A 13,279-nucleotide genomic window follows, 5' to 3' on the forward strand; every position below is an offset into this window, starting at 1 on the left:
CTGAGGCAGGAGGATCGCGTGAGCCCAGGAGTTCGAAACCAGCCTGGGTAACATAGTGAGACCCCATTTCTTTTTTTTTTCTTTTCTTTTTTATTTTTTTTTGAGACAGAATCTCACTCTGTTGCCCAGGCTGGAGTGCAGTGGTGTGATCTCTGCTCACTGCATCCTCTGCCTCCCGGGTTCCAGTGATTCTCTGTTTCAACCTCCCAAGTAGCTGGGACTACAGGTGTGTGCCAGCACGCCCAGCTCATTTTCATGTTTTTATTAGAGACAGGGTTTCACCATTTTGGCCAGGGTGATCTCAAACTCCTGGCCTCAAGTGATCCACCTACCTTGGCCTCCCAAAGTGCTGGGATTACAGGCGTGAGCCACCATGCCTGGCCAGTGAGACCACATCTTTCCAAAAAAAAAAAAAAAAGAAAATTAGCCAGGCATGGTGGTGCACAATTAAGGAAATGTGAACAATGTCTCTGTGTTTGATTACTGTTAAAATTATAAAGTGTGATATTAATGGTATAGTGGTTGTTTAAAAAGGTAGTCCTGGCCAGGCGCAGTGGCTCATGCCTATAATCCCAGCACTTTGGGAGGCCAAGGTGGTTGGGAATTCGAGACCAGCCTGGCCAACATGGTGAAACCCCGTCTCTACTAAAAATACAAAAAATTAGCTGGGCGTGGTGCTGGGCGGCTGTAATCCCAGCTACTTGAGAGGCTAAGGCAGGAGAATTGCTTGAACCCAGGAGGCAGAGATTGCAGTCAGCTGAGATCACGCCACTGTACTCCAGCCCTGGCGACAGAGTGAGACTCCATCTCAAAAAAAAAAAATAAATAAATAAAAAGGTAGTCCTTTATTTTTTTAGAGATAGAAACTGAAATAAAATAAAAACAGATGAAATTACATAACGTCCAGGATTTGCTTCAAAATAATCTGGTGGGAGCCCCGTGGTGGGGGAGGGAGGTAAATAGATTTGAGGCGTAGTGAAACAAGGTTGACCATGTGTTGAAGATGGCTGAATAGCAACAGCTCCAATCTACAGCTCCCAGCTTGAGTGACGCAGAAGAGGGATGATTTCTGCATTTCCAACTGAGGTACTGGGTTCATCTCACTGGGGCTTGTCGGACAGTGGGTGTAGCCCATGGAGTGTGAGCTGAAGCAGGGCAGGGCATCACCTCACCTGGGAAGTGCAAGGGGTTGGCGAATTCCCTTTCCTAGCCAAGGGAAGCTGTGACAGACGGTACCCGGAAAATTGGGACACTCCCACCCTAATAGTGTGCTTTTCCAACGGTCTTAGCAAATGGCACACCAGGAGATTATATCCCGCGCCTGGCTTGGAGGGTCCCACGCCCATGGAACCTTGCTTACTGCTAGCACAGCAGTCTGAGATTGAACTGCAAGGCGGCAGCGAGGTTGGGGGAGGGGCGTCCGCCATTACTGAGGTGTGAGCGGGTAAAAAAAGCGACTGGGAAGCTCGAACTGGGGGGAGCCCACCGCAGCTCAAGGAGGCCTGCCTGCCTCTGTAGACTCCACTTCTGTGGGCAGGGCATAGCTGAACAAAAGGCAGCAGAAACTTCTGCAGACTTAAACGTCCCTGTCTGACAGCTTTGAAGAGAGTAGTGGTTCTTCCAGCACGGAGTTCGAGATCTGAGAACGGACAGACTCCCTCCTCAAGTGGGTCCCTGACCCCCGAGTAGCCTAACTGGGAGACACCTCCCAGTAGGGGCCAACTAACATCTCATACAGCTGGGTGCCGCTGTGAGACGAAGCTTCCAGAGGAAGGATCAGGCAGGAACATTTACCGTTCTGCAATATTTGCTGTTCTGCAGCCTCCACTGGTGATACCCAGGCAAACAGGGTCTGGAGTGGACCTCCAGCAAACTCCAACAGACCTGCAGCTGAGGGTCCTGACTGTTAGAAGGAAAACTAACAAACAGAAAGGACATCCACACCAAAACCCCATCTGTACATCACCATCATCAAAGACCAAAGGTAGATAAAACCACAAAGATGGGGAGAAACCAGAGCAGAAAAGCTGAAAATTCTAAAAATCAGAGTGCCTCTTCTCCTCCAAAGTAACGCAGCTCCTCTCCAGCAACAGAAAAAAGCTGGACGGAGAATGACTTTGACAAGTTGAGAGAAGGCTTCAGACGATTGATAATAACAAACTCTGAGCTAAAGGAGGATGTTCGAACCCATCACAAAGAAGCTAAAAACCTTGAAAAAAGATTAGACGAATGACTAACTAGAATAAACAACGTAGAGAAGACTTTAAATGACCTGATGGAGCTGAAAACCATGGCACGAGAACTATGCGACGCATGCACAAGCTTTAGTAGCCAATTCGATCAAGTGGAAGAAAGGGTATCAGTGATTGAAGATCAAATGAATGAAATGAAGCGAGAAGTTCAGAGAAAAAAGAGTAAAAAGAAACGAATAAAGCCTCCAAGAAATATAGGACTATGTGAAAAGACCAAATCTATGTCTGATCGGTGTACCTGAAAATGACGAGGAGAATGGAACCAAGCTGGAAAACACTCTTCAGGATATTATTCAGGAGAACTTCCCCAACTTAGCAAGGCAGGCCAACGTTCAAATTCAGGAAATACAGAGAACGCCACAAAGATACTCCTTGAGAAGAGCAACTCCAAGATACATAATTGTCAGATTCACCAAAATAGAAATGAAGGAGAAAATGTTAAGGGCAGTCAGAGAGAAAGGTCGGGTTACCCACAAAGGGAAGCCCATCAGACTAACAGCAGATCTCTCAGCAGAAACGCTACAAGCCAGAAGAGAGTGGCAGCCAATATTCAACATTCTTAAAGAAAAGAATTTTCAACCCAGAATTTCATATCCAGCCAAATAAGCTTCATAAGTGAATGAGAAATAAAATCCTTTACAGACAAGCAAATGAGGAGAAATTTTGTCACCACCAGGCCTGCCTTACAAGAGCTCCTGAAGGAAGCACTAAACATGGAAAGGAACAACCGGTACCAGCCACTGCAAAAACATGCCAAAATGTAAAGACCATTGATGCTAGGAAGAAACTGCATCAACTAACAAGCAAAATAACCAGCTAACATCATAATGACAGGATCAAATTCACACATAACAGTATTAACCTTAAATGTAAAAGGGCGGCCGGGCGCGGTGGCTCAAGTCTGTAATCCCAGCACTTTGGGAGGCCGAGACGGGTGGATCATGAGGTCAGGAGATCGAGACCATCCTGGCTAACACGGTGAAACCCCGTCTCTACTAAAAAATACAAAAAACTACCTGGGCGAGGTGGTGGGCGCCTGTAGTCCCAGCTACTCGGGAGGCTGAGGCAGGAGAATGGCATGAACCCAGGGGGCGGAGCTTGCAGTGAGCCGAGATCTGGCTACTACACTCCAGCCTGGGTGACAGAGCAAGACTCTGTCTCAAAAAAAAAAAAAAAAAAAAAAAAAAAGTAAATGGGCTAAATGCTCCAAGTAAAAGACGCAGACTGGCAAATTGGATAAAGAGTCAAGACCCATCAGTGTGCTGTATTCAGGAGACCCATCTCAGGTGCAGAGACACACATAGGCTCAAAATAAAGGGATGGAGGAAGATCTACCAAGCAAATGGAAAACAAGAAAGCAGGGGTTACAATCCTAGTCTCTGATAAAACAGACTTTAAACCGACAAAGATCAAAAGAGACAAAGAAGGCCATTACAAAATGGTAAAGGGATCAATTCAACAGGAAGAGCTAACTATCTTAAATATATATGCACCCAATACAGGAGCACCCAGATTCATAAAACAAATCCTTAGAGACCTACAGGGAGACTTAGGCTCCCATACAATAGTAATGGGAGACTTTAATACCCCACTGTCAACATTAGACAGATCGAGACAGAAAATTAATAAGGATATCCAGGACTTAAACTCAGCTCTGCACCAAACAGACCTAATAGACATCTACAGAACTCTCCACCCCAAATCAACGGAATATAGATTCTTCTTAGCACCACATTGCAGTTATTCCGAAACTGACCACATAGTTGGAAGTAAAGCACTTCTCAGCAAATGTAAAAGAACAGAAATTATAACAAACTGTCTCTCAGACCACAGTGTAATCAAATTAGAACTCAGGATTAAGAAACTCACTCAGAACTGCTCAACTGCATGGAAACTGAACAACCTGCTCCTGAATGACTACTGCGTACATAACGAAATGAAGGCAGAAATAAAGATGTTCTTTGAAACCAATGAGGACAAAGACACAACATACCGGAATCTCTGGGACACAGTTAAAGCAGTGTGTAGAGGGAAATTTGTAGCACTAAATGCCCACAAGGGAAAGCAGGAAAGATCTAAAATTGACACCCTCACATCACAATTAAAAGAACTAGAGAAGCAAGAGCAAACACATTCAAAAGCTAGCAGAAGGCAAGAAATAACTAAGATCAGAGCAGAACTGAAGGAGATAGAGATACAAAAAACCCTTCAAAAAATCAATGAATCCAGGAGCTGTTTTTTTGAAAAGATCAACAAAATTGATAGACCACTAGCAAGACTAATAAAGAAGAGAGAAGAATCAAATAGATGCAATAAAAAATGATAAAGGGGATATCACCACCGATCCCACAGAAATACAAACTACCATCAGAGAATACTATAAACACCTCTAAGCAAATAAACTAGAAAATCTAGAAGAAATGGATACATTCCTGGACACATACACCCTCCCAAGACTAAACCAGGAAGAAGTTGAATCCCTGAATAGACCAATAGCAGGCTCGAAATTGAGGCAATAATTAATAGCCTACCAATCAAAAAAAGTCCAGGACGAGACGGATTCACAGCCGAATTCTACCAGAGGTACAAGGAGGAGTTGGTACCATTCCTTCTGAAACTATTCCAATCAATAGAAAAAGAGGGAATCCTCCCTAACTCATTTTATGAGGCCAGCATCATCCGGATAGCAAAGCCTGGCAGAGACACAACAGAAAAGAATTTTAGACCAATATCCCTGATGAACATTGATGCATAAATCCTCAATAGAATACTGGCAAACCGAATCCAGCAGCACATCAAAAATCTTATCCACCAAGATCAAGTTGGCTTCATCCCTGGGATGCAAGACTGGTTCAATATATGCAAATAAGTAAACATAGTCCATCGTATAAACAGAATCAAAGACAAAAACCACATGATTATCTCAGTAGATGCAGAAAAGACCTTCGACAAAATTCAACAGCTCTTCATGCTAAAAACTCTCAATAAACTATATATTGATGAGACATATCTCAAAATAATAAGAGCTATTCATGACAAACCCACAGCCAATGTCATACTGAATAGGCAAAAACTGGAAGCATTCCCTTTGAAAACTTCCAGGGCACAAGACAGGGATGCCCTTTCTCACCATTCCTATTCAACATAGTGTTAGACGTTCTGGCTAGGGCAATCAGGCAGGAGAAAGAAATAAAGGGTATCCAATCAGGAAAAGAGGAAGTCAAATTGTCCCTGTTTGCAGATGACATGATTGTATATTTAGAAAACCCCGTCGTCTCAGCCCAAAATCTCCTTAAGCTGATAAGCAACTTCAGCAAAGTCTCAGGATACAAAATCAATGTGCAAAAATCACAAGCATTCTTATACAGCAATAATAGACAGAGAGCCAAATCATGAGTGAACTCCCATTCACAATTGCTTCAAAGAGAATAAAATACCTAGGAATCCAACTTACGAGGGATATGAAGGACCTCTTCAAGAACTACAAACCACTGCTCAACGAAATAAAAGAGGACACAAACAAATGGAAGAACATTCCATACTCATGGATAGGAAGAATCAATATCGTGAAAATGGCCATACTGCCCAAGGTAATTTATAGATTCAATGCCATCCCCATCAAGCTACCAGTGACTTTCTTCACAGAATTGGAAAAAACTACTTTAAAGTCTGTATGGAACCGAAAAAGAGCCCTCATTGCCAAGACAATCCTAAGCCAAAAGAACAAAACTGGAGGCATCATGCTACCTGACTTCAAACTATACTACAAGCCTATAGTAACCAAAACAGCATGGTACTGGCACCAAAACAGAGATGTAGACGAATGGAACAGAACAGAGCCCTCAGAAATAATACCACACATGTACAACCATCTGATCTTTGACAAACCTGACAAAAACAAGAAATGGGGAAAGGATTCCCTATTTAATAAATGGTGCTGGGAACACTGGCTAGCTGTAAGTAGAAAGCTGAAACTGGATCCCTTCCTTACATCTTATACAAAAATTAATTCAAGATGGATTAAAGACTTAAATGTTAGACCTACAACCGTAAAAACCCTAGAACAAAACCTAGGCAATACCATTCAGGACACAGGCATGGGCACGGGCTTCATGTCTAAAACACCAAAAGCAATGGCAACAAAAGCCCAAATAGACAAATGGGATCTAATTAAACTAAAGAGCTTCTGCACAGCAAAAGGAACCACCATCAGAGTGAACAGGCAACCTACAGAATGGGAGAAAATTTTTACAACCTACCCATCTGGCAAAGGGCTACTATCCAGAATCTACAAAGAACTCAAACAAATTTACAAGAAAAAAACAACTCCATCAAAAAGTGGGCGAAGGATATGAACAGACACTTCTCAAAAGGAGACATTTATGCAGCCAACAGACGCATGAAAAAATGCTCATCATCACTGGCCATCAGAGAAATGCAAATCAAAACCACAATGAGATACCATCTCACACCAGTTAGAATGGCGATCATTAAAAAGTCAGGAAACAACAGGTGCTGGAGAGGATGTGGAGAAATAGGAACACTGTTGGTGGGACTGTGAACTAGTTCAACCATTGTGGAAGACAGTGTGGCGATTCCTCAAGGATCTAGAACTAGAAATACCATTTGACCCAGCCATCCCGTTACTGGGTATATACTCAAAGGATTATAAGTCATGCTGCTGTAAAGACACATGCACACGTATGTGTATTGTGGCACTATTCACAATAGTAAAGACCTGGAACCAACCCAAATGTCCATCAATGATAGACTGGATTAAGAAAATGTGGCACATACACACCATGGAATACTCTGCAGCCATAAAAAAGCATGAGTTCATGTCCTTTGCAGGGACATGGATGAAGCTGGAAGCCATCATTCTGAGCAAACTATCTCAAGGAGAGAAAACCAAACACTGCGTGTTCTCACTCATAGGTGGGAATTGAACAATGAGAACACTTGGACATAGGGTGGGGAACATCACACACCAGGGCCTGTTGTAGGGTGGGGGGCGGGGGGAGGGATAGCATTAGGAGATATACCTAATGTAAATGACAAGTTAATGGGTGCAGCACACCAACATGGCACATGTAGACATGTAAAACAAACCTGCACATTGTGCACATGTACCCTAGAACTTAAAATATAAAAAAAAAAAAATGTGCAGGAGCAGCAAGCAGTTCCCATGCTACCCTAGATCTGAGGAATAGCTTTGGGTGCATTCCTGAAAGTGCAGCCTAGAATCTGTTTATTGATCCATTTAGTACTGACACAAGCCTGTAATATGCTGTAATAAACTTTCTCTTTAAAGGAAAAAAAAAGGTTGACCATGTGTTTATAATTGTTAAAGCTGGGTGATGGATGCATGAGTGTTTAGTATACTATCATTTCTAGTATTGAATGTGTTTAAAATTTTGAAATTTTCCATAATGGTTAAAAATTATAACCTATCCAGATTTGGTTGTACATAAGAATAATCTGGGAGAGTTATTTAAAATGCTAATTTCTGGACCTCCACCCCAGAAAAGTCCAGTTGAGTTGGACAGAGGTAAGGCCCAGAAATCTTTGTTTGTAATAAGCATCCAGTATTGAATAAAATTGCTTTAGGGGGTGGAAGCCATTGAATATTGAGTATGTGAATGACAGGAGCAAATTTGTCCCTCCATATTTGAACACACTGACTCCACTGGTTAATGAAGTGGAAAGGAGTGAGATAAGAGGCAGTTGTAGTAATCCAGGAAAGGGCCATGGATGTGAACAGTGAGGTAGACTGAAGATAGGCCATGGGAGACAGATAAAAGAAACACACAGGAAATGGGATTGGTGAAACCACGTGATTACTGGAAGGTGAGAGATAAAAGCACAGTAAATATTCCACAAATTTCTGATTGGGCTACTGGATAGATGGTGAGGCTGTTCTTTAAGTGAAGGAACATAGGAAAGGAATTGTGTTTGGTCGTTTTTATAAGACATGAGTGTGACGTGTGGGTGGTTGTAGTATATGAAGTAAGTAGGATGAAGCTATGCAGTTGTGTATTGAGCTACTGGATAAAGAGAATGGAGAGAGGCTATTGAACAGGAGGAATATTAAGAGATAGGGATTACCTCCAAATTCCTAACACTGCTTTAACCCCAGAGACTTCAAATCTCTTTTCTTGGATTTCCCCATATGTGAAAAGGAAGTAGAAACAGCTATGGTAGCATAAAATAATCAGCTACATCGGTGGCAGCCTTAAGATTGGAAAACCAGGAAAGGGCATTCTTCTTTTCCCTTTGTGCAGAACTGGTCTTCAGGGTCTCCTGTTTCTACTCTCTCATTTTTACCGCACCCCTTCTACTCTCTTCCCCTCCCGCCGTTCCAGGGTGGAGAGTTCTGAGGAGCCTGTATATGAGAGCCTTGAAGAGTTTCACGTCTTTGTCCTTGCTCATGTGCTTAGGAGGCCCATAGTCGTCGTGGCAGACACCATGCTGAGGGACTCCGGAGGGGAAGGTGAGTCAGCCAGTCAGTCCTCACTCCATCCTGAGCACCCCCTTTTGCAGAGCCTTAGGCTAAGCATTGGAAGGAAGGCAGGAAAGGGGATATATAGACCCTTGGGGAAAAAGCAAGTTATCAATTAGAATAGTGCAAAATGCTCAAGAGATTCTGAGTAAAGCAGTTGGGATTAGTTGACAGAGCTTCTTAGGAAAGAATTATTAAACATGTTGGAATGAAAGCAGGGGCTCAGTTGGCAGAATGGGATGAAGGGATTGTCCACTAGGCAGAAACATAGCCTTCATAATAATCTTCATGGCTTCCTGCAGCATTTGCCCCTATTCCCTTTGGAGGAATCTATCTGCCTTTGGAGGTCCCAGCCAGCCAATGTCACCGCTCCCCTCTGGTGCTCGCATATGATCAGGCCCACTTTTCTGCACTCGTGTCCATGGAGCAGAAGGAGAATACCAAGGAACAAGGTGCTGAATGACATGTCTTTTGGTCTGCATTATTTTTACTTGAAAAACTTGAATGAGATCTAATGTAGGAGGAAAGAATTAAGTGACATGTAAGCCCAGACAGCACATGTTGATACTGTTTTATTAAGCTATAAGTTATGCCAGAGTTTTCAAATTAAAAAAAAAAAAAAAGTGGGGGTTTGGGAGTAAAGCAAGACCTATATTCCCACTTCTGGAGTAAAGGCTTATGATTAAGGTGGTAAGAGCTTCTAAATGATGCTTTTCTAATTTGTGTTAAATTATGACTGAATTATCTGAATATACATTAACTGGAAAGAACATCGTGAGAGTTAGTTAACTGACTGGTGGGGACTCAGGGAGATTTGTGGCCTAAAACATGTGCTGTGTGGTAGCGGGAAAACTAGCCAATTAGTTTTAATGCTGGGCTAATTCACATGTAAGAACTGAGAAGTGACTACAATTAAAGATCTTAGTATGATTTTAGTGAAGTAAGTCTGTGTTCAGTTGCCTTTCTCTCTCAAGGAAATTCCTTAATGATACGTTTCTTCCTCCCCAGCTGTGATCCCACTTACAGATTCAGAGTATAAGCTGCTGCCCTTGCACTTTGCTGTGGACCCTGGAAAAGGATGGGAGTGGGGCAAAGATGATAATGACAATGTCCGATTGGCCAGGTAAGCCAGGCCTAGTCTTTTCATCTACTTTGTAGGTGGGATTTCTTCCACATGCAGCATCCATCTCCCCGGGATTTTTCCTCAGCTCAGGCAAGACAGTCACAAGCTAAGGCGAGTTTTGTGAAGATGGGGAGGTAGAGGACAGGTTGGGCACCGGGACTCTTTCATGGTGTAGCTGCTTTTTCTCCCTCTGAAAGAGATGGGAATCCTAGCATCTCAACTTGTTCTTTTCTTACAATAGGAAAAGTGTTCATGTACTGATTCATTCCTAAAAGAGTAATCAGAAAATCAGGATAATAAGGCCGGGCGTGGTGGCTTATGCCTGTAATCCCAGCACTTTGGGAGGCCGAGGTGGGTGGATCACGAGGTCAGGAGTTCAAGACCAGCCTGGTCAATATGGTGAAACCTCGTTTCTACTAAAAATAAAAAAGTTAACTGGGTGTGGTAGCGTGCACCTGTAGTCCCGGCTACTTGGGAGGCTGAGGTAGCAGAATCACTTGAACTTGGGAGCTGGAGGTTGCAGTGAGCCGACATCGTGCCACTGCACTCCAGCCTGGGTGACAGAGTGAGACTGTGTCTCAAAAAACAGAAAGAAAGAAAGAAAGAAAATCAGGAGAATCAAATCACTTATCTTAGCCCAAGTGAGAGGAGTTTTAAAGAGTTGATCAAGGCTGGACGCGGTGGCTCATGCCTGTAATCCCAGCATGTTGGGAGGCTGAGGTGGGCGAATCACCTGAGGTCGGGAGTTTGAGACCAGCCTGGTCAACATGGAGAAACCTCGTCTCTACTAAAAATACAAAATTAGCGAGGCGTGGTGGCGCATGTCTATAATCCCAGCTACTCGGGAGGCTGACGCAGGAGAATCACTTGAACCCAGGAGGCAGAGGTTGCGGTGAGCTGAGATGGTGCCATTACACTCCAGTATGGGCAACAAGAGCGAAACTCCATCCAAAATAAATAAATAAATAAATAAGTGATCAAAATAGTTTGCTCTGAGTTTTTGCCCTTCTGGAATTTAAACTAATAGCAAGATAAATATGTTCCCTACCCTCTCAGCCCCCACTCTACCTCCCTATGGCTTGTTAAGCTTTCCTTCTGCCTCCTCCATCAACTTCCTGATGGAGAGTGTATGAATGCAAAAGCTCCTCCCTTAGTACTTACCCAGCGCTTTCCTCTCTGGGCTCCTGCCACTGGGTCCCAGCTAAGAGAGTTTGATTTTAAAATCCAGAGTTTATGACTTTTTAAAAATAACCTCTCACCTAATTATCAAAAGCTCCTTCTAAATAATATTTACAACAACAACAATAATAATGGCTACTGTCTAGTATTTTCCATTTTCCAGACACTGTGCTGGCTCTTTCCAAACACTATTTTAATCTTTACAACAACCCTGCAAGATAGATATTATCTATACCCATTCTTAGCTGCAACTGAGTTTCAGGGAGGTTGAAGTGACTTGCTTAAGGTCATAAAGCTTATTAATTAGTGGAGAAATAGTTCAAACCCAACCCTATTTGAGTCCTAAGCCATGTAGCCCTCTCCCACCCTTTCTCCCAACTATATCAAATTGCTTTGCTTTTGAAAGGTCACAGTGAATTTTTTTTTTCTCTTTTTCATAGTGTAATTCTGTCCCTAGAGGTCAAATTGCATCTGCTGCATAGCTACATGAATGTGAAGTGGATCCCACTGTCCTCTGATGCACAGGTGAAGACTTCTCCCATATCTACCCTGGTGTGTCTGCATTTCATTTTCAGTGACAGAACAAGGAGATCTGGGATGGTTTCCTTCTGAATCTATTCTGAGTGGTGGCTTACAATTCAAGGTTAGAAGTAACTAGAAGCTGTCAAATAAGTTCCAAACACACTTTTTCCTGTTTTTATTGTATTTTTTATTTATTTATATTTTTTGAGATGGAGTCTTGCTCTGTCGCCCAGGCTGGAGTGCAATGGCACAATCTTGGCTCATTGCAACCTCCGCCTCCTGGGTTCAAGCGATTCTCCTGCCTCAGCCTCCTGAGTAGCTGGGATTACAGGCATGCGCCACCAAGTCCAGCTAATTTGTGTATTTTTAGTAGAGGGCAGGTTTCACCATCTTGGCCAGGCTGGTCTTGAATGCCTGACCTCAGATGATCTGCCTGCCTTGGCCTCCCGCAGTGCTGGGATTACAGGCGTGAGCCACCGCGCCTGGCCTTTCCTGCCTTTTTTTTTTTTTTTTTAAGAGGAAGTCTTGCTCTGTCACCCAGGCTGAAGTGCAGTGGCACAATCTTGGCTCACAGCAACCTCCGCTTCGCGGGTTCAAGCGATTCTCCTGCCTCAGCCTCACGAGTAGCTGGGATTACAGATGTGTGCCACCACACCCAGCTGATATTTGTATTTTTAGTAGAGATGGGGTTTCACTATGTTGGCCAGGCTGGTCTCGAACTCCTGACCTCAGGTGATCCACCCACCTTGGCCTCCCAAAGTTCTGGGATTACAGGCATGAGCCACCGCACCCGGCCCTTTCCTGCTTTTTTAAAACCGTTAGTCTCCTGTTTTCCACATCTCCTCTCCAGCCAGGCTCTGTTATCTGATACTGAAACATATATATATTTTTTGAGATGGAGTCTTGCTCTTGTCGCCCAGGCTGGAGTGCAGTGACACGATCTCGGCTCACTGCAACCTCCACCTCCTGGGTTCAAGCGATTCTCCTGCCTCAGCCTCCCGAGTAGCTGAGATTACAGGTGCCCGCCATCATGCCCAGCTAATTTTTGTATTTTTTTCTTTGAGATGAAGTTTCGCTCTTGTTGCCCAGGCTGGAGTACAGTGGTGCGATCTCAGCTCACTGCAACTTCCGCCTCCTGGGTTCAAGCGATTCTCCAGTGTCAGCCTCCTGAGTAGCTGGGATTACAGACATGCACCACCATGTCCGGCTAATTTTGTATTTTTAGTGGAGACAGGGTTTCTCCATGTTGGCCAGGCTGGTCTGGAACTCCCGACCTTAGGTGATCCGCCCACCTCGGCCTCCGAAAGTGCTGGGATTACAGGCATGAGTCACCACGCCTGGCTTAACATATTCTTTAAGAAAGGTTTTCAGGACTCTTTGTTGAACTTGAGATGATCATTATTTTGTCCTAAGTCTTCTGTAGATAGACCTCTGTTTTGGGCACTAGGAGACGGAGTAGCTTAAAGAGCTCATAATTCAGTGGGCTCTGAGTTAGAACAGGAGCACAGGAGTAAGGGCAAATTGATGAACTCCAATGCGGAATGTATAAAAGTTGAGGGGATACAAAGTGGCTAGACTTGGTTAGTTTTGATTAGTCAAGACTTTCTTGAGATTAGTTTTGAGCAGAATTTGGCATAGAGAAATTTATAATGAAGAACATTCTAGTGCCTGGGCCTCTCACCCAGAAGCCACATATCATATGGT

At 43.6% G+C, this 13,279-nt stretch overlaps 1 protein-coding gene across 4 annotated transcripts in view; it reads left to right on the forward strand.

Moving 5' to 3' along the window:
* Positions 1 to 13,279, forward strand: part of LOC105497793 (OTU deubiquitinase 7B) — a 137,171-nt gene that overhangs the window by 115,953 nt on the left and 7,939 nt on the right. For all 4 annotated transcript variants that reach the window (XM_071086262.1, XM_011769158.2, XM_011769160.3 and 1 more), the window contains 4 exons: positions 8,615 to 8,742; positions 9,054 to 9,203; positions 9,760 to 9,874; positions 11,494 to 11,578. In XM_071086262.1, the coding sequence (XP_070942363.1) occupies positions 8,615 to 8,742; positions 9,054 to 9,203; positions 9,760 to 9,874; positions 11,494 to 11,578 (478 nt within the window). The remainder of the gene's footprint in view (positions 1 to 8,614; positions 8,743 to 9,053; positions 9,204 to 9,759; positions 9,875 to 11,493; positions 11,579 to 13,279) is intronic.

Source organism: Macaca nemestrina, chromosome 1, assembly GCF_043159975.1.
Source record: "Macaca nemestrina isolate mMacNem1 chromosome 1, mMacNem.hap1, whole genome shotgun sequence".
NCBI classification, from domain to species: Eukaryota; Metazoa; Chordata; class Mammalia; order Primates; family Cercopithecidae; genus Macaca; species Macaca nemestrina.